At 38.8% G+C, this 21,529-nt stretch overlaps 1 protein-coding gene across 2 annotated transcripts in view; it reads left to right on the forward strand.

Annotated features, from left to right (window-relative positions):
* GALNT1 (polypeptide N-acetylgalactosaminyltransferase 1) overlaps window positions 1-21,529 on the forward strand; it is a 100,881-nt gene that overhangs the window by 36,508 nt on the left and 42,844 nt on the right. For both annotated transcript variants that reach the window (XM_075416724.1, XM_075416722.1), the window contains one exon: window positions 14,546-14,775. In XM_075416724.1, coding sequence (XP_075272839.1) covers window positions 14,637-14,775 — 139 coding nt within the window. In that variant the 5' untranslated portion in view covers window positions 14,546-14,636. The remainder of the gene's footprint in view (window positions 1-14,545; window positions 14,776-21,529) is intronic.

Consider the following 21,529-nt stretch of genomic DNA (forward strand, 5'->3'; position numbering starts at 1 on the left):
GGAAATACCAGTACCAGTTCTGAAAACCAAGATGCCGTGGGGACACAGAAATTATCCCAGACTCTAGTCTTGAAGAAGAGCCATTCCCATATTGGGATGTTTGCAAAACATTCCAGCAACTTCTCCCTTTCACTTTCTTCTTTCCTTGTCCAGTCTTGCAAGTGATCCCAAGTTCTAGAGGATTTCCAGAACTCTGCTTTATTAGTCTGCCTATTTAGCTTTTTATCTGACAGTTCTTTTATTCTTATTTACCTACCCAAAGTAAAACCCAAAATACAAACATTGCCTAATTTACATGGACAAATTTATGGGTCCTTGAAGAAAAGCTCTTGGTTGTTCTTTCTGTACCATGTGTACATTCGCATGGGTTGACAATGGAATTTAAGAACCTAAAGCATGGTATTTCTCAAGCTTCTGTTGCCAGAGATCTCTGGGAAGACAGAATTAAGAAAAACTAAATCTAAACCAAGGGACTATAAGAGTGAAAGTGAATGGCACATGTGAAGAATCTTATTCTTACTGTGCGTGTTAATTAAGTACAAAACAGTTGTTAGCAGCAGAAGTTACCTGCTGAGCAGACAGCTTTGTGATGTGAAAACAGACTTCACGTGCAAATGTGTGCTTAAGAGCTATATGGCCTGTCTGTATGAATACAGCCATTTGCTTTCTGTGTAGAATTTATATTGGCATATGGATAGAGCAGAGGGGCACAAGTTTTTGTGAGAAACATTGCAATAATTTCATGAGTCATGAAATGGGACGATGCTAGTGTTTCTTTTTTTTCTCCGTATCTAATCAGGCTTTTCTTTCTAGAGAAACAAACCTGTGTTCTGGTTTTTTTTATTTTTTTCGTGTGCTAGTTTTTTTGGATGGAGATCTGATATTTTCTCTATATTTCAAAAAATGTTTAGTCCATTGAGCTACTTTTGGTTAGAAATTTTGTGTTTCCCCTAGGTGTGGTGGGGTGTGTGTGGTATTTTTAATTTTTTTTTTTTTAACTATCTGCAACATCACTGTTAAAGCGATGGGAAGAAAAAATGTGAACAAAATCTTTAAATTCTTTACCCTTCTTCATTTTACTTCAGATAATATAATCCACTCACCATGTATTAATGATTGTCATCCTTATTTTGTCAAATTATATTTCCGAATTCTTTAAGTCATCATGTTTAGTCACATGCATTATCCTGTTGAGCAGTTTTTAATTTTATATTTGCCTGTACTTCATTTGTCAGCAAGTTCTGCCGTTACTTTAGGCAGAATTCAGCTAGACTCTCTAGGGTAAACACCCTATGGCCCCACCATGTAACATCAATTTTTCTTTATCTGTATTGTTTTCAAAGCTTTTTTTAGAGCACTTACAATTTTTTGAATATTTTCCACATGTATTGAAGGCAGAGAAAAAATGTTCTTTGAATGTATTTGGTATTTTTTCAAGTTCCTCTTGTGCATTTTTAATCTACAATTGAATCTTTTCAAGATTAGAGGTTTCTACAGTTATTCACATAAGGATGGTTGAATTTGTTCACTGTGATTTAACCTGTATTTCCAGAAATCTCCTTTATAATCTTTTTTCTAATTAGCTGACTCTGCTTTTCTTTAATTGAAATTCATGCCCATTAGTGATTCATCATTAATGATGACTATTTGCCTATGTAATTTTCTGCTGTCTTTAAAAGTGTTTGAAGAATTAATGAACAATTTTATTCCACTCTAGCTTTTAGCTTTGATACATATCTAAAGAATAATCAGAAGCTTTATGGAGGTTGGATATTTTAGAACATTTGAGACTTAGCTTGCAAGATTTGACAATGTCTCTTAACATATGAGGGAGGTTTTAAGATGGTCTTGTAAAAGACTTCTTATTCATTTGATTGTTCTTACTCTGCTTAGGTGTCTGTCTATGAAAAATGTGTAACTAGCTTGGTGACGGTGAATTCTTCTGACCTTTAAGTAGTCAAAGATTTCTCCTTGAAATTTGTGATTCTTTAATACTGACACCAGGGTTGCTAGTTTTCTTCTCCAACTTCTATGTTAATAGCCGAATAGAGAGTAAATTCCAACCCGCTTTCTCTGTGTCCATCAGTGTTTTCAGAAATCTGCTTATTTCCTCAAAATACTTCAAAAACAAATGCAACCTGATGTTTGTAACTGTTGACATTTGCAGACTGAAGAAAGTATCATCTGCATAAAATTCTGTTGACACATCTGTATGAAGACTGATGTATTAATAAGGATGGTACTCATTTTAGTTCAGTCTCATCTGGTAAAATCCGAGTTTGCAGTTTGATATTTTAATGTAGAATTTTTGAAAAATTTGGAATTAAATTTTATTTTCTGGACTGTGCAGAAACATTATGAAGGAAGATTGAAAATATGAGCAGTGAGAATATGGAACAACTGATTGTGTTTTCTGCTCAACATGGTCTAATCTAGTGCGTATGATTTCTTAAAGAAGATGGCTAGCAATAGTAAACCTAATTTTTTTCAGCAGGAATTTTAACTTTAAAGGAAGTCCTGTCAGCTAGCCTGTTCTACTTATAGTTCATCTTGCACCTGTCAGATGATTTAAAGTAGTCTTTGGAATGTGTGACTTCTTGATTGTTAGAAATTCTTGACTGCTTGCATGCATTTGGTCTTAGTGAACATACGCCTTGTAAGGCCAAGTGATGCTGCTTTTGGCTGGAAGCCTTCATGTTGTGTTACATCATGTCATAAGCCTGAGTATCTGAAATATGTGGAGGTGTTTACAGGTTTTTATTGCAGACAGCAAATGGTACACTAATAGTCTAATCTCTACTACTGTTGACGCTATCCCATTGTAATATGAGTTTTGGGTAGTTCAGCTTTTTATTTCTTAAGAGTCTTGGAACTGGCATTTAGCTCTGGTAGGGGAGCTAAAATTACTTTAAAAAAAAAAATGTTTCTTCTGAGTAGTGGTGAACTTGCAAGGTCTGTAGCTCACGTGAAAATTGTTTTTCTTGAGGAAATGTAGGTCTTTACCTAGAACACCTGTGCTGATGTGACCTGGATTTTCCTCTTCTAGTGCTGTAGTGTTGGGATTGGAAGACCAGCTGGCACAGCTCTTCAGGGATTTATTAAAGATTGGAGTCAGTTTTATAGCTCTGGGATGCTGATTGGCAGGAGTGTTGCTGTACTGAAAAAGCTAAGTGCTGGGTCACCAACTGTGAATCTTCCAAAAAGAAAGACCAAAGAAAATCCCTTCTCAGGCTTCTTAAGAGAAGCAGAAGACTCAAATCGATCTTACTGATGCGTCTTCAGGCATTAATTATTGTATATCGAGGATTTATGAGCTTGGTGCATTGCTAGCACTGACATTAAAATCCTCTCTTGCTGCTGTTAATAAGAAAAGCTTTTCACTTCTGAATTGCTGGTTGTCTTCTTGCTGCCTGTGATACTCACTGATGGAAATACTGTCTGTATGCTCTAGCTGGCTGTTACTTCAAGTCAAGCACACTCAGCAGCCCTCCCAGAGTGTGTATGTGAAGTAGCTTTGGCTTGGAAGAGGAATGTTTGCTCTGTGTCAGCATCTGAGTTGTCAGTAGCCCAATTTAAGACTGTAGTTGTTTCAGGAAAAGAAATAACTGTCTACTGGCTTATAAATCTGCTTTCCTAAAAGGTTTGCCCATTCTGTGGCCGTCAGGAGAGACAGTATCTGCTGTTCAGTGTAAAAAGGAAAAAATGTGAATAGCCGTGGTTGGAACTTACCTGCCCGTACTGTAATACCCAATAACTAAATGCCTATGTAAAAGCTAACTGCTGTTAGCTTCAAGGCACTATATACCTGTGTATTAATTTTGTTATAAGCTGTAATGAAATTGAACTAATGATATATACTCCTAATGTTTGAAGCAGTACTGTAAGAAGATGTATAGGGGTTTTTTTGTAAAGAATTGGCAATATTAAGTAATGTATACTCATTGATCACTGGGCATAATAGAATTATATTTTAAATCTCAAAGCAGTTGAGAGAATGGAAGTGATTGAAGAATCCCTGAATAGATCTGTCTATTTTTAGATAATTTTCATTCAACCTGGAGAGCAGACAGAAAAATGAAATTGTTGCCTCAATCATTTGAAAGCTTCTTGAAAGTCATGGAAGAGGAGTCTAGTGAATCTCAGCTGTTTATATGACAGCAGTAGTCTTTGTACTTTTATTAAATTCTTGGTTTTCAAATTTTAGCTATTCTCTTGAGCTCTTGTAATATTTACAGTGATATTCTGATAAGGAATATTTTGTCGCCCTCCTGGATCAACTTATTCTTTTTCTTGAATAGCAAAAATTGTTGTAAAAAAGAATGTAAATCCAAAATCTGTGGATTAAATTGGTTTTGGACTTTTGTTATTTGATTAAAATATTGTTCATGTGGTCCTTTGAAACCTTGCCCATTGCAGTTTCTTCCTGCGAGCAAGGTAGTGCTTTCTTAAAGTCAGCCTAAAAATTATTGGGTATGGCTGGGGAAAAGAAGTAACTTAAGAAAAACTTTCAAAGACTTTATTTCAGGAATTCTGTAAATAATCTTTAATTTTATTCTTAAAACCCATCTACTGGGAGATTTTGGCATTAGGGGGAATCCATGAGTGTGGGTCTGAAAGATCAACTTAAAAACAACCCCACCCACCCCAAACAGTGAGCTGGTATGGAGGAGACAAAGATTTGGCATCTGCATTTGCTTCTGGAAACAGTTAATTTAGGGCTTTTCATATGTGTTCATTACTTTTCTATGAATTCCAGACTGGAAGAGTGGGAGTAGAAAGGACTGATTGGATCACTGTGTCCAGTCCCCTGCAGCAGTCTCTTATAAATCCACAGGGCTCTGCTTTGAAACATCTGCTTTGCCCAATACATAGCTCTCCCTCTGCCCTTCCCTTGTGAAATACTGGTACATCATACATCAACGACCTGGATGAAGAGTTAGAATGTACCCTCAGCAAGTTTGCTGACGACACCAAACTGGGAGGTGTGGTAGATACACCAGAAGGCTGTGCTGCCATTCAGCGTGACCTGGATAGGCTGGAAAGCTGGGCAGAGAGGAACCTGATGAGGTTCAACAAGGGCAAGTGCAGGGTCCTGCACCTGGGGAGGAACAACCTCATGCAGCAGTACAGGCTTGGGATGGACCTGCTGGAGAGCAGCTCTGCGGAGAGGGACCTGGGTGTCCTGGTGGACGACAGGTTAACCATGAGCCAGCAGTGTGCCCTGGCTGCCAAGAAAGCCAATGGGATCCTGGGGTGCATCAAGAAGAGTGTGGCCAGCAGGACAAGGGAGGTTCTCCTTCCCCTCTACACTGCCCTGGTGAGGCCTCATCTGGAGTACTGTGTCCAGTTCTGGGCTCCCCAGTTCAAGAAGGATGAAGAGCTACTGGAGAGAGTCCAGCGGAGGGCTACAAGGATGGTGAGGGGACTGGAGCATCTCCCCTACGAGGAGAGGTTGAGGGAACTGGGCTTGTTCAGCCTGAAGAAGAGAAGGCTGCGAGGGGACCTTCTAAATGCCTACAAATATCTGAAGGGTGGGTGTCAGGAGGATGGGGCCAAGCTCTTTTCAGTGGTGCCCAGTGACAGGACAAGGGGCAATGGGCACAAACTGAGGCACAGGAAGTTCCGTCTGAACATGAGGAGGAACTTCTTCCCTCTGAGGGTGACGGAGCACTGGAACAGGCTGCCCAGGGAGGTTGTGGAGTCTCCTTCTCTGGAGATATTCAAGACCCGCCTGGACAAGATCCTGTGCAGCCTGCTGTAGGTGACCCTGCTTCGGCGGGGGGGTTGGACTAGATGACCCACAGAGGTCCCTTCCAACCCCTACTATTCTGTGATTCTGTGATTCTGTTTCTGAGTTTATATCCAAGGAAAATACTTAAATGATGCATCCAAAAATCTCACTGGCCTTTTATCCATGGCTGGGTGACATTGGCAGCTCATGGTGTCACCCTTATGAGCCTTTGCTTTATTGAAATTCTTCAGCTGATAGCGGAGTTGCATACTCCAATGCATACTATTGAATGTATTTTATTAAATATCATTTCGATTCTGTTATTCCAGTCCACAAAACCATCTTTCTTCTTACCTTATAACTTGTTCCTTTTTAATGGTAACAGGTCTCAAGATCACCCATCTAGATCTAGCACGAAGATTACTAAAGAAAATAGTTGCTAGATTATTGAAGGTGCATTCTTGTCACCCTGCTGGTTTTTTTATAAGTCTTTACAGTCTTGCTTGTAATCATCTTATTTATCCACATTATTTTTTTTATTAAATCTGATCTTTCTGACCTTAAATAATGATTTGCCTTGCGGGAGCATTTAAAATGTTTTGCACTAACTGACAGCAGTAACTTTGAAGTCAGTTATAGATTGAATGAAACTTAAGCTGTTCTAATTTTATCAAGATTTTATTGCTTTTTATTCAACTGCTGATCTACTTATATCCCTGATCATTCACTCAGTCTGTTCTGGAAACATTTGCATTATTTCTATACTATATACTGTATTAATTACTACATAAATGTATAGTATATTAATGCAGTATTTAAAATACTTTATTATCTCTAAAGTAACCATACATGTCTGGACAACTGGCTGTGCTTCTGAATATCCTTGCAGTTATGCCTGTTGCAGGTAGTACGTGTAGTAAATTACTAGACTTTTCTGCTATCACACTTTGGAATTTTGCTTGGTAGTTGTTTCTGGGCCATACAGAAGGGATTATACAGAGCATCCTGTTTTTACCAGAGCAGGTAATCTCAGTTGGTTTTAATTCATCTTGGGTTTGATCACTTCCATTGCTCTGTCTGTTTTGCAATTAATTTTCACATATTTAATCTTTCTTACATGGAGGTAAACTATATTTCTAGTATAGCTAACATTGGGCCATACTAGGTAGTTATTAATCAACAGATGCAGATGATCACTTTTATTTGGATAGGGTTGTTGATTAGGAAGAGAATCAGGAAGGACTGTGTAGTAGTGGGAACTACTTGAAAGTGTTGACCAAATGCTTGCTTGATTTCTTGGAAAATTTTGAGGAGGTTTAATCAAGATAGTACATGCTACTTACAAACTCATTTGAGAAACTGTTAAGCGCTCTAATTTGAAAAATGATAAACTGTTTTCAGGAGTTAAATGATTGTAGTTAAGCTGTTTCTGAAATGTATGGGTACAAAAATAGCAATGTGTTTTAATTTTCTTGCAGTAATTGAAAGAGCTTGGTTTTGAAAGGCTTTCTACTCAGTTTAGAAATGTTATTTCCTTACTACATATCTGTAGAAGTAATTAGAATTAATCATAAGAGTTTAGAGGTTAAGATTACTTAGATAAGTAAATTAGGAGAATCAGAGGTTCAAGTACACGGTGACTTAGTTCCATACAGTTACAAACAGTCTGACAAAATTGTGGATGGACTACATACCTGTGGTTCCATTTTTGGCATTCCTTTTTTATGTGATAAGCCAGATTTTCATCTCACAAAGGCTTCTACTTCTATAAGCATATTTATGCATTCTAATTTATCTGTAGGAAAGCCTTCATGAGCTCATAACTTCTGCCTCTATGTATAAAGTTCATCCTTGTTTTCTCAGTTTTAGTCAGCTACTCCTATGTTTGTTTTATTCTTCCTTCATTCCAAGGCCTACCAGTTTTAGAAACATAATTGATAGTTTTTCAAAAGGTCTGTTTAAAAATTTGACTTATAATTGAAAATTCACTTCTGATGAATTAAAACACTAGTCTTCCTGCACAGAGCAAGGAGAATAGAAATTGATTTTAGTGACCTACATTTCTTAGATTTTACTGAACAGTAGGTTTGCTTTTAATGAATTGTTCTCAGACTGCTCAGACTAGTATGATCTGTTTTCTCTCATAACTTCTTCAGAACTTACTGTTGCTGCATTGTACTGAACAGATGACTTTTGAATATGGAAACCTTTCAAAATCTGTCAAACAGGTGCGGCCCAATGAAGAGTACTTCTCTCTGTGTTAACCTCTGAGCAGAAGAGAGTACTAGCATCCTCAAGCTCATGAATAGTTTTTTGCTTGATGAAGTTTACCAGGTGCATTTATGTTTTTGTGAAGACACACAATACACCTGTTTTCCACAGGTGATGGGTTGACCCTCTGATTTGAATTTTTTTTACATTTACTTTGATAACATTGAAACTCACTGACCTATTTACTGATGAGCTCCCTGCAAACATGCACTAAAAACAATTTAACAGAGCACGGGCCAGTAAAAAGAGAAAAAACAAACCTCAACATCAGCACAGTAGCAAAAGTAATTCTGAAACCTGAGTCTAGTGTTGTCATCATTTCTGTTTTCAAATGTAGACATACTCAACTGCATAGGCCTCATTAATAGTTCAGCTATATGGAGTTGTAGACAATGCTCATATTGACAATTCACATTTTGTTCATTTTTTTAGAAGTTTGCTCAAAAATCCATACATATACCTAATAAGTTACCTAGAGTATGCCAGTCTTTTCTCCCTCATAACTAAATATACTGAGAAGCTGAAAATTCAGTTTTGTACAGGCCATCAATCTTTCCTGAGATGCCGTTCAGCTGATCAGCTGAAAGCGATCGCTTTCCATTTGGTTTATATTGATATTAATAGCTTAGAAATAGCAAATGTTGTGTCAGGATTGTGATGAGGCCTTACATTGTGCCAACTTCTGTTTTGTCATATCTGAAAGTCTGGAAAACAAACTTCATATAAGCTTCATCTGTTTAGGTGCCATATCCAGTGCAGAATCCTCATTTAGTTGAATAAAAAGCAATGAAGTTGGTTGTCAAGTCTGTTACAAAGTCGTACTGAAGACCAATCACTACTGTAAACAAAGATGAAGTTGGTCCAAAGATAAAAATGACTGAATAGTCATGTGTTGTACTGAAAAGAGTAAGCATCTTTTCCCATGCCAACTGTCTTGATAAAAGAGGTGGTAAAGTGAAACAATGCACTTTATATAAGCAGTAATTTTAAGTATGACTTTTTTCTATAGTGTCAAGTGTATCATGGATTTTGTCGGGGGGGGGGAGGATCACTTGACCTGCAGAAGTAACAAGACTTGAATGTATCATTTTTCCTCTTTCAATTTATTCTTGATAAGTTACAGCCTCTGTTTCTACTCTTTCCGTGATGTTTTTACACCATGGAAGTAAAAGGGGTATTACAGGTTTTGTCACCTGTTGTCCAATATTTTGAAGGGAGGAAGAATACCTGTTTTTGCAAAAAAAACCTTCAGTTTTATTACATTACTCAGTAGCAAAGGCAGTTGTTATTCCTTTGCATTTTGGGATTCTTGCTGTGGTTACTGTACTTGTTTATAGATGCATTTGACTTTCTTTGCTGTAAGGACACACTGCTGATTCATGTTAAAGTTGCTATCAGGATGCAAATGTTTCTTTTTGCAAAGCCCCTGCCTAGTCTGTTGACACCCAGCCTATGTGGATAACCAGGTTATTCTATGCTGGGTACAGGACTTTGTACTTGCATTTATTAATCTTCTTGAGGTTGTCAACCTGCCTATTTTTCTAGCCCTTGGATGTCCCTTGGGTTGACCTCCCAGGGCCATGCCAGGATAGTGTTTCAGGGTGTCACCTGCATGCTCCACCCCCAGTTGGGTGTCACCAGCAGCCTTGCTGAGCATGCATTCTGTCACATACTCCAGGTTCTCAGTAAAGATACTAATCAGTATCAGCTCCAGTTTTGACCTCTAAAGGGCACCACTGGTGAATGTCTGTCAGCTGGACTTTGTACTGCTGATCAAAATCCGTAGAGCCTGGTGGTCCAGCTAGCAGTCCACCCACCTGGTAGCCCACTTCCTCAGGTCCTGTATCACTCAGTTCTGACAAAGTACTCTGGAAGAGTGTCACAGTCCCTGTTAAAGTGAACAACATTCACTGCTTTTACCTTGCTCACCAAACCAGTGCTTTCCTAAAAGCAAGTTGCCAGGTTGGTCAAGTATGATATGCCCTTGGTGAATCTCTGCTATGTGTTCCCAGATGCCTTTTTGCCTTTGCCTGTGTTTTTGTTGTGGTTTTTTTTGGTGTGTTTTTTTTTTCTTTTGTGTGTGTATGTACGTAGGTTCCAGGAGAATTTGTGCCATAATCTTTGCAGCGACTGAAGTGAGACTGACTAGCAGATGGTTCTCCAGATCCTTCTTTTCCTTCTTGATGATAGCTTTTTTCCTAGTCCTGAAGCAACTCTCTGGGTCACCATGACCTTTCAGAGAAGGAAGAGAATGACGTTGCGGTAAGATCAGTCTGCTCCTTCAGCACCCTCAGATGCGTCTCATCTGGTGCCATGGAACTGCACATGTGCAAGTGGCTTGAGGTCCCTGACTCAATCTCTCTGTACTGCGTGTGAAGTTTCACCCCCACAGACTCTGCCACTAGACTGATCTGGGGCACCCAATAACAAAGGAGGCAAAAATGGCACTGAGTATCTTAGCCTCTTCCATACCCATTGTCACCAGGTCAGCTGCCTCACTGAGCAGTGGATCTGCGTTATTCTCAGCCTTTCTTTTGCCAATATCCTTTCTTGTTGCTGCGCTTATTTCTTCTGAACTTGAATTCCAGGGTTCCCCGAGTACCTCCCCACATCCTTAGGAGATATTTCTATATTCCTTGAAAGTAGCTCTGCTTCTACCTTCTGTGTTTCACAGAAGAAGTGCAAGAGCTTCTCCCAGATGCTGCTTGCCTCGCTTTGTCACGCAGATACTGGCCAGCAGCCCCCATTGCTCAAAGAGGGTCTTGTCTTCTCAGAAGCCTGCCTTTGACACCCGCCATGCAGCCAGGTGTTGACAGGCTGTATGCACTGCTGCCTGAATCTTGTCCTCCCACTGGAGCAGCTGAGGAGGAGAGCAGTATCAGGGTCTCATGCCTGCTACACTCTACACCCCATCGAGCTCTGCAGTCACTGCTCACATGCTCCTGTTCACACCTGGCAGTGTCATTGATTAATACATGCATGAATAGCCAAGTTGTCCAAGAACTGAACTCGAGCAGACTCGTCAGTCTTTCAGCAGCATCCCCAGGCAGTATTACTGTTCTGGAAATGTGTATCTGCAGGCTTTCCTTCTGTTGCCACAAGTCGCTAATTTCCTGGGTTTGTCCCTCGCTCGGCCCCAATCTTGAAAGTCTCCATCCACTCATCCTTTGAGCGTAATGCCTAGCTGTCTTCTCTTCCTTGCATCATGGGGCTCAGACCTGTAGCACTGCAAGGTCTCTGTGAAGACTGACTTACTGTTTGTCCTTGCACATGGTGTACCAGCCTGCCCACTTTGTCCTGTAGCCTCTTCAGCTGAAGAACAACTCCTCAGACAGAACAGCCCTCCCATGGGTGAGGCCACCACCGCCACTCCAGCACTAGGGAGAGGTACCTAGCATTTCTTGCAGCTGAAGTCCTGGGTGGTAGAGTCCTCTTTCCGGAGCTCTGTCCAAGTCAAGACTCAGGTATGCTAAGAGCAATTGCTTCAGCAGAGTTTCTGAGCCCCTCTGCTTCAGTGCTGTGCTGCCTGAATTCTGCTGGTAAGCAGACAGTGGAAGTGCTGTCATACACAGTATTTTTACCACTTTCTATTCCTGAGATGGTAAACTGCCCAAGGGAGTGAGTCTTTGTCTAAAGGTACAGAGAAGGGCCTTATTGATGGTACCCAGTGTGTGTGTTGAACTTCGCATGCTGTCTCTTGGTCACTTCCATGAACCTCAAAGGATTCAAAGGGTTTGGAAAGTGTCTCTCTGACATTTTACTGAATTCTCAAAGGATTTTTCTTGCATGAGAAGCAGATATAGTGCCAGCCTATGCATTTGAAAACACTTGAGATAGTTGGTATTTTTATGGACAGAAATTCTGGATAACAGTTCTCCTCCTGGTGTCTTGCTAATCTGAGGACCCCTGAGCACTGTGCTTCTGTCTATTTTACACTTTCTTTGATAGCCTAGTAGCACATGAGTCTGAACTTCGAAAAATCTGATATGATAAGAATTTATTTAGGTTTCCTTTAAAACATGTTATTTTTAATTAGCATTAGTTTAACTACAAGCACGGTGGTGGTATGACTTGATTCTTTGCCAGATCATTGCTATGATGTCCCTAATTAGAGCAAAAGAAGAAACCTATCATATGGAGAGTTTAAGTGCAGTTGGACTGTGTCGGACAGATTTTGTCTGTATACAGTATTTGTTTATGCCAATGGTTGGTAGTGTATATCTGGGGAAGAGAACAGGGGAAGCTGTAATTGGTACTCGCTTGCCGTACTCTCCTAGCAGGCAGTGACTTGAGAGTCACAGTCCGGGACTGCCTGAAGTAGGGGTGAGGACTTGGTGTTTAGTAGCTGATGAATAGACTTGCAGCACTGGTGGTGTACTGTGACAGGCAGTTCACCTGCATAACTACAATTGTGGGGAATACCTTCCTTTTGTTTTTTAACCTCTTGCTGCTAAATTCACTTGATTTCTGCCAATACAAGAAGCAGGAGTAACAGACAATGGTTGTTCTCTATTTACTGTCTCCATGCAGCTTTAGATTTTATACACCTGCCACCTGATTTAGGTTACATCTTTTCCAGCCAGAAAGAATGCTATGCTCTTCACTTACACCTTATAATGAAGCTGTTCCTTGTTGTCTTTATCCTTTTGCCCTTCTCACTTGTCCTTTCTAATCCTTCTATATCCATTTTGAAATGGCAAGACTGGATGTTCATACAGCACTCAAGATTACAGCAAATACTGTGTAATGAATGGCATAGTGATGGTTTGGTTTCTGTTCTTCTCTTAACAGTCTGTAACACGTTATTTTTCTTTCACTGCTACTGATCACCAAGGTGATAGATTTATAGTGCAACTTCAAGATCCAGAGTTCAGGCCAACCCTTGTGTGTCTCTAAAAAAACAAAACCACCAACCAAAAAACCCAAACAAACAAGCCTTAGGAGTTTTTCTTAACATAAGTTAATGTTTTTTTTTGTGGTAATTTCATCTGCTGTTTTATCATCAAGTTGTGAATTACAGATACTTTTACTGTCCTTCATTTTATATAATCATCCATATATACCAAAACTAAATAGATGCAAACTGAGATCATCCCAAACAAAACTTGTTCTTGGCATTTGATGTGTGCCTATGCAGGAAGCAGAGGGATATTCACCCTTCTAGTCTTGTACGAGTGGAAGGCTACAGGCTCCTACGTTGCTGTGCCAGTGTATAGAGATGCATGGAGACATGAATGTCTACTGTCAATGAGAAATAAGCTGTATGTAGAATGGGGGTGTCATAGTATTTTCTCTCAAGAAGGGGGGTGAGGGGGAAGGGCAGGAGTCAAATTATGTCAGTGAAATACTAAAGGAAGGGTAGTCTTAATGATACAGGTTGTTTTGTGTGGTTTTTGCATAATCATGGCTTATGATTAAAGTTCTCTTTTCCAATGAATTCTGCACTTTAGGCTGAAAGCATGGAGAGAGAAACTATGTGTAAGTCAATTTTAAAATCCCAGTGTGTTTTTGAAGAGTCTTATTTTCTATTTATTTTAGAAGTTAAGAATGTCTGCAATTCTGGCTTTAACTAGAAAGCTGTTCCCACTGGGAAATACTTTGCGAGTACTGTGTGTTGAAATACATCAGCGCTGGTGGGGAACCTGTTCGTAAAAAAAAAAAAAAAAAAGAAAAGTGATCAAACCCAAAGCTGTTCTGGATTCTGCTCTACCCAATTGTCAGTCATGGAAATAAGCAGTCCTTGTAACAAAAATTGTTTGTAAGTTGAGTAGGACGAAAGAGAATTTCAGAGGTTGGCATTCTAAAATTTTAATGTATTCATGTCAAAAAATGTATGAAAGTTTGCTCTACAATCAAGCATTAGACTATTAAAATCACTTTAAGCATCAAATCTGTTAGTCTGATACCTTTAGCTCTGAATGCCTAGTTAGTGATCACAGTGGCTTGTGGGTACTTTCTTCACGTTGTTTACTGTTTAGCTTTACCAAAAGGGATGTTAATTTTTGGGTTGCTGAAAGCGAAGCATTTGTCTTAGTGACAAAGGTGTAATGCGCCATTGGACTTTCTGTAAAATACGAGCATTTGTAGACTAGCATTCCTAGTGATGGGCCCAGACAGTTGGCATGTACTATGTGTCAGGAGCAAGAGGAGTATTAGCCGTGGGCTTCGTGCAGCAGAGATTGATTTCTTGCTTCCTCGAATGTTCCTGGTTTTCATTCATTTAGCTTGTTCTGATTTCCAGAGGGTCCAGGGAGCTCTTTATAATTTAATTAGAAGTGCCTACCTTCTTCTACAGTGGATCTGCAGAGCACTCTGTTTTGGTCACTTATTTTGACTTTTCAAGTGATGAATGTTAGACTGGAGTAATGCTGCTTTAATTGACCCTGTTCCCTTAATCTCACTGGAGTGCACAGAGCATTCATTTTGCTACATACAGCACTTGGTAATTAAATTGTTACCTTTAAAATGTAGTTAAAATTTCTGCTTTTAGCTGCTGTCCTTAGGTAACTTTTTGTGACTTTTTTTATTTTCTTTTTTTTCCAGATATAGAACGTGGTCTCTCAAACTGGATTAAAGAAACCTGTTGATATTTTTATTTATACTTTTTTTATTTTTGTATTTGACTTAAAGTGCCATGAAAAAATTTGCATATTGCAAGGTGGTCCTTGCCACCTCTTTGGTTTGGGTCCTTCTGGATATGTTTCTATTGCTCTACTTCAGTGAATGCAACAAATGTGATGAGAAAAAAGAACGAGGCCTGCCTGCTGGAGATGGTAAGTTTTCTGCTTGAGTAATCTTTAAATTATTGTCCTTTAAAGTGTCACTCCTTTTAAATATTTGATTGGTTTTTTTGCCTCAACAATATAGCATTGCGTTAGCATTTCGGTGTTGCAGAATGTTCAGTGTTTGAACGACTAGGGAGTAAGCATGTTGCCTGAGATGTATGTTGCAGACTTAAATGCTTACTTAAGATGTAGAATTTTAAGTGCTAATGTATATGAAAAATACTGAAGCTATGCAACAAGCAGTTCAGGAATGTAAGCTATCTTAATATAGTCTAAACCATGTTCAAAGTTTCCACCAGTGAGGAAGCAAGGGCACTGTTAACTTCACTAGACTTGGTGGTAGAACAAACCAAACCAACAACGAAGCTTGCTTGTCCCTTTGCCCCCACAAAAACCCTCAGAACAAATCGCCTCCTCCCCCCCCCAGAAAAGACCAAACGAATAACCCACCTAAGCCAGAATTTTGCCAATGAATATAGCAATAAAGGACAGTAAATGTTGTAATGAAAATAAATGTATGAAAATAACTAGAATAGACTTGGGAGTAGAAGTGACAAATATGGGGGGGTGCGCGTATATACACACACATATGCACATGGTTAGGTATGTAACTTTTCCTATGGTTATATAGGTAATTTTCCCTTTGAAGTGACAGCTGTATTACTCAATACCAAAGCTTTTCAGATAAGCTTTCAATTTCGTTACTGCTTTTGGGTACCAGTTAGATGAGCTGAGTGTGGTTTTTTGAAAGCCGGTACCATTCATGTTGGCAACTGTGTTTTACGGAGGTCATTACAGTTGATCACATGGGAGAAAGGGTTGGTGCAGGGCGGATTCTCATCCCTGCAATGTCTCAGCACAAACATTTAGAATTGCAGGCAGCTGCTGCCTCCAGTTCATGTGTGAAACATCTGACTGTAGTATGGTGTCTCTCCCACCGGAAAGGCTGTGTCTGTGTGTTTCACTGCTGCTATAGGAAACAGACAAAATGATGCTCAATGTTAAGTCTGATCAGCCAACTGTACTCAAGGTTAATTAGTAGTTTCCATCACAAAAAACTTTTTCACCTGTTGACATCTCGTGTGGACAACATTGACCTCCCTGGGAAATTTTCTGAAATGTTTTAAGAACAAGGTTGCTCTGTTACAGAATAACACTGGGAGATGTTTAGGAAATACTGGTTTTGTTTGTTTTTTTTTCCCCCCATGGTGAAAACAGGCTGATAGATTTCCACAAAGAACAATAATATATAGGAATGTAGATTTTCTGTGCTTAGTGCCTCTGAACGGTTGTTTCCAGAACTGCATGCAAACATTTGAGAGAAGTTCTAGTTCACATGAGTTTTGCAGAAGGAACTTAAATTTTCGGTTACTTGCATTTCAGCTTTTGAGTTTCTTTTTCAATAAGCGGAAAAGAAAGTGACAAGAGAATTAATTAGGGTTATGTTAAAGTATGTCTTCTATAGGAACTCAGTCTTTTTTTTGTCTTCAGAAGTTGGGAGATTTTCTGGAGGATAAGATGATGACTGATATTGTGGTGTTAAGGAATGGATCCACTTCTTTGATTCGCACAAAGTGTTTACACGATGTTAAGCAGATAACTTCTGCTAGGCTTCTTCAGGCTGTCTTGCAAACAGGAGTTTCTTGCTGTTGGCAAACAGCAATTGAAGTCAATATATTATCAAACTTGGTTTGATATATTGATGATATTGAAAGTTCAGGTGACTTTACACATAAAACCATTGGGGGATCCTTCAGGTGAGGAAAAATCTGCAGTTTTTAAAGATTAGTATTGCGACTTCTGTATGCAACATTAGTTTTACTTAGTTGAGTGCAGCCTTCATTCTGGCCTTTCCCTGTGTGTGTTAAAATCCTTTTTTATTGGCTTGTAAACCAACCAACCTCAAACAAACCAACCAAAACTTTGTATACAATTTTTTATATTTTTCTTGTTTTTTTTAAACAGCTGACTGGTAGTAAGCTATGTGCAGAAACCTGCTAGAAATCATGGTTGTAGTTGACACTGTGACAATTCCTTTTAACTAGCTGCATGCCTGAACTTAGATGTTCTTACTTGTTCCAGTAGTTTACTGGTTAGGAGTCTGTAGTGAGTTTATTCCCACTCAGAATGCCTAGAATCTCCTCAGATAACCTTGAGGCTATTTTTTCTGTGAAGCTTTTATCAAAATCTGCTTTTTCACTTCACTTTTTCTCTCCTTATTCATTTCCATAATTGATTTAGTTTTCTCGACTCAGCATAAATTATGTAAGTGTTCTGAATTTAATAGTCTCCTTCTCCATGTCATTCTGGTATGTAGCCTCTCTTTGCAATTTGTGGTAGACTTCCATGGCATTTAATGAATCTACTCAATGTATGAATAAGTTCTTCTGAAGAATTTGTAATTTTATTTTAGGCTATGCTTGCCTAGTTGGAAAAATTAGTCTTGAGATATTTCAGCAGGAGCAAAGGGCTTTGAGGATAATTTTGGACAGTTCAGGCTTTCACGAAGTTAAAAGGATGTTTTCCTTAGGTTTTTAGTACAGATAATGGAGGGATTTTCTTTTTCAGAATGAGACTGAGCCATGGTCTAAATTGCCTTTGGGAAAAACCTTTCTCCTTGGTACTGATGGCATAAGCTACTAGCATCTTAAATCATGAGCTTCAACTTATGTGTCTAATATTGGATTGTATGTATACAGCTGTTATATTTTTAAAATTGCTCAAAATATGAAGTAATAAAGGAATGTGCATGTGAATCTGTGGAAAAACCTGTGTACGTGATTATGGGGAACTGTAAGATGAGTGGGATAAAGGTCTTCGTGTTCGCTATCATAGAGATTGAGGGTTGGTAGTTGAAATGATGTGAGTGTGGCGATCAGGGGACAAAAGGTGAAGTGGAAAAGGAATGGACACTTACCAGGCTGTGAGTAAGATAGCTGGCGTGGAGATGTTTGGGAAAAGGGAGCCTGGCATGGTGTCTGGGTAGTACAGTACTGGGAAACTGCAGTGATACCAGAGGAGAGATAGTTGGAATCTAGTGACTGTAACTGTGTGGGATAATTTGGCTGTAGGTTTAAGCCTTTGTCCACCCCGTGCACCATGGCAGAAGATGACAGTAGTAGCTTCAGGAGGTAGCCTGGGAAAGTGAGATCAGAACACACAGCAGTGTTGATTCCAGATCAGTCTGTGGGAGTTGAGTGGGAGTCTGTGCTCGTCCAGTCTGATACCGCTGCTCTTTCTTTTCCACACCATGTCCACCCCAGAGAGGGGGGAGGTAGGTGGGGGGAAGCTCTCTGCAGTGCTCAGCTCTGAGGTTGTCTTTCCTATTCTGAGCTACCCAGCTGACCTGGATGGTGTACACCCCTTGCCCACACTGTCACAACTGTTCTTTCTGTTGACACATCTTCTGGGTGGTGACTCTCTTTTTATAAATACTGGTTGTTGATCAGTCAAATTCACAAAGTAATTGTTGTTGCTGGAACGCTGTTGCTGTAAGCTTCAAGGTTGTTGCAAGTGTGAAAGAAAATCACTGACCGTTAGTAAGCATCATCCACGTTATGTAGTGGTTTTTTCCAAACCTCATTTCATAGCACATCTAGTTGAGCGCTATTGTTTCCAGATGGGGATTCAGCGTTACAATTTAGATTTCACAGCCTGGAGTAGAACTTACAGATAAGTGCAAAAAAGTTCTAGGCTTAAAGAAAAGTTTTAAGCTGTTCTCTAACAATACAAAAGGGAACCATTCCTGTAAACAAAAAATGCCCAGGTAATACTGTGGTTTTACTAATAAGATTTTTTTGTGTAGCTCTGTCTTATTTCTGTAAGAATCCTGTATGTCAGCACTGAGGTCTTGACTTAAATGAAGGTCAGATGAGTCCTTCGTTACCCCCAGTTACAGGCTGCTTAAAGGTATGACTGCAAAGCAACTTCCAGCTTTGGCGCTTGATGCAGTTTCTAAATAAGCTTCCAAACTCATCCTTTCTCTCCACCCCTCCGCCCCACTCCAGGCATTCCACTTATGTAATGATTAGAAGCCCTGAAAAAAAAAGAAAATCTCCACACCTGGGACTGGTATTGCAAGAGTCGTGTGATGTCAGCTACTTGCTATTTACACTGTTCTTGGGGCACTGGCAAATTTAAACTAGGGCCAATCAGTTTTGTCATGTGCCAGTCAAGGCCTTGTGTTCCGAACTTCGAGCTCTTTGGTAAAGATGGAATCTCCAAGTTGTGACTCGGTTCTGAATATTCTTGTCTGCATAAAAAATTCCTCAGAAGTGAACAGCTTCAAGATATAAAACACAGTTTTAATTTTTGAAAATAGGAACTGTTCATCATGAATCAGTCTTGATCTGTTAAGGCTGAGGTGTGTGTAAGAGGCAAAACTTCTCTGAACTTTTACCTGTCCAAGCAGCTCTTGTAATTGTGGTTCCTCCAAAGGCATCTGGACTTCGTTTTGGTCAGTTTACCGTTGTTGTGGCCCCTGAAGACACATCACAGAGGAATCTACCCCTTTGTCTAGCTTTAGATGGTCTTAGATTTTGAAATATCTGTTTTTCATCAGGCATATTGCCTGGTAAAGAGGAATTTGTAGTCCATAGACATAAAGAGTTCCTGCTTTTTAATGAAGATCTGGAAGAGATCAAGCCCTTTTGGAAGCTAATGGTTTACTGATACAAATGAGAAATGTCTGGAAAAACATCACTAGATTTCCCGTTCTGAAACTCGTAGCTGTAAATTAAATTTTTTTTTGCTAGAAGTGTGTCATCAATACATGTCTACAGTCCGTCAAAGGAAACATTTCTTTCATAGTTAACTGACAAAAGAGCACCACGATTTGAATTTTTAACAATGTGTACTAGTCATTTTGGGAGAATGTTGTTGGTTTGTGTTTATATGAAAACTACATGCTTTTGTGGGAAAACAGATTAACGTTAAGTGCAGAAACCAGAGAGAAAATGGTCAACTTTTCTTGGAAGGTCATCTCCCTGCCCACCAAAGCTTGCTTGTCTGTGCATTTAGTGAGCTTCATAAAATATCTGTGGATCTAGTTAGCTGTTGCTGGGTTTTTCTGGAAGAGAGAGATGTACTTTCTTTAGGTAAAATGTGTAATGAAGTAGTATATGTTTACTAATGAAATTTAAATATTCAGCTGATGAATTTGTGGTATTTGTACACCTGGATCCAACTCACTGATGCGGTAAACTAGCATCTAACAGCAAGATCTGCGAATGTGAAAGATGAGTTTTCAGTCAATTTAGCTATTCAGTTTAACTGATTTAGTCAAAGTTAAGATACAACTGGAAGTTTAAATGAAACGGGAAATTATTTTTTCTTCTAAATAGCAACTATGGTAGGATAAGACTTGAGAATACTGAAGAACGTGGTAAATATAATGATACTCTCATAGCTTTTGTTTAATAATTGAAGCTATATTGAACACTTGTCATTTAATAATTTTCTGTCCAAGTGAACCTATATACTAATTGCTATACACTTAATAAAAATAGTTATGATAGTGCATGTAACAATACCAAGCTGAATATATAAAATTAAACCCAAATAATTGCCTTATTGTGTACCATAATTTTATGTTAATTACCCCAGAAGAGGCACAGGTTCTAGTTTAAAAGGTTATGCAGTGGCAAATGAGAAAGTTTTGATGCGGGTTCAACTGTACTTTCTTAGGAGGTGAAGATGCAAAGCAAACTGCTCAGTTTAGCCCATGGTTAAACAAGTGCTTAAGTTAATCTGCTCAGGCAGATTTATTCTATCCATTTTCGGCGTATGAATGTCTGGCTGGCAACTTCTAGTAGTATATAGCTCTCAACTTGCAGTAAAGGGGAGTTTGGTAAAAGAAAGCATCCTGTGGTGGGAGGTTTTTCCCTGCTAAATGCTACTGAGTTGATGCAACTAGCATGGTTGCTTCAGGTACTTGAAAATGAAAGTTTCTCGAGGAACACATTGTGCTTGATTAATACCAAATGCAAACTAGCAAAATGTTTCAGTTATTACTAAGTATCTATTTTAAGTCTTAGTGTTTCAGCAAGGATGGAAGGCTTGGCCTTGCTTTTTTTAAATTTTATTTTTATTCTTAACATGGCTATTTGGTCTTCACAGAAGCTCTAATTACACTGTACTGTCCTAGATGCAAGTTAAAAATATTTGAAGCTAGGCTTATTCCTGTGGGCTTTGGTGCCTTTATCTTAAAATACTTCTGTTCCTCTGTTTAGATCTTAAATTACTATAGTTTTAATAAAAATTTGTACTGAATTTGTAAAGTAGTACTATATTTCAAATTATTATTCGAGCATTTAAAACATTTCCATTGAGGAGAAAAGTAAGTGGGTATTTGTAAAGAAAATGTGACATTGGTGTTTCACTTATTTTGTTTAAATAGACAAATAATTCAGGAGTCTGGATTCGTTTTCTCTTCCCTCTCTCCTTTAATGGTTTGATCAGATATTTGAGATTTCTTTGGTTTAAACCTGTTAAGTGTTATTCTTTCTGCTTTGAGTGCTAAGGTTAAACTTCAAAATGTAATTATGTTGACTAAAAATAATGTTAGTAAAACTAAGAGAAATTACTTATAAACTGTAAATGCCAATGTCATCCTACCAAAATAAAAATGTGGAAATAAATGTAAAGTTACAATTTTACTTTAATCTTTACTAAAATCCATGTAAAGGAAATTTCAACTTTTCCTGAAAAGCTTGTGTGTGCAAGAACAGTCTGGGATATAAAT

The sequence above is a fragment of the Opisthocomus hoazin genome, chromosome 3, assembly GCF_030867145.1.
Source record: "Opisthocomus hoazin isolate bOpiHoa1 chromosome 3, bOpiHoa1.hap1, whole genome shotgun sequence".
Lineage (NCBI taxonomy): Eukaryota > Metazoa > Chordata > Aves > Opisthocomiformes > Opisthocomidae > Opisthocomus > Opisthocomus hoazin.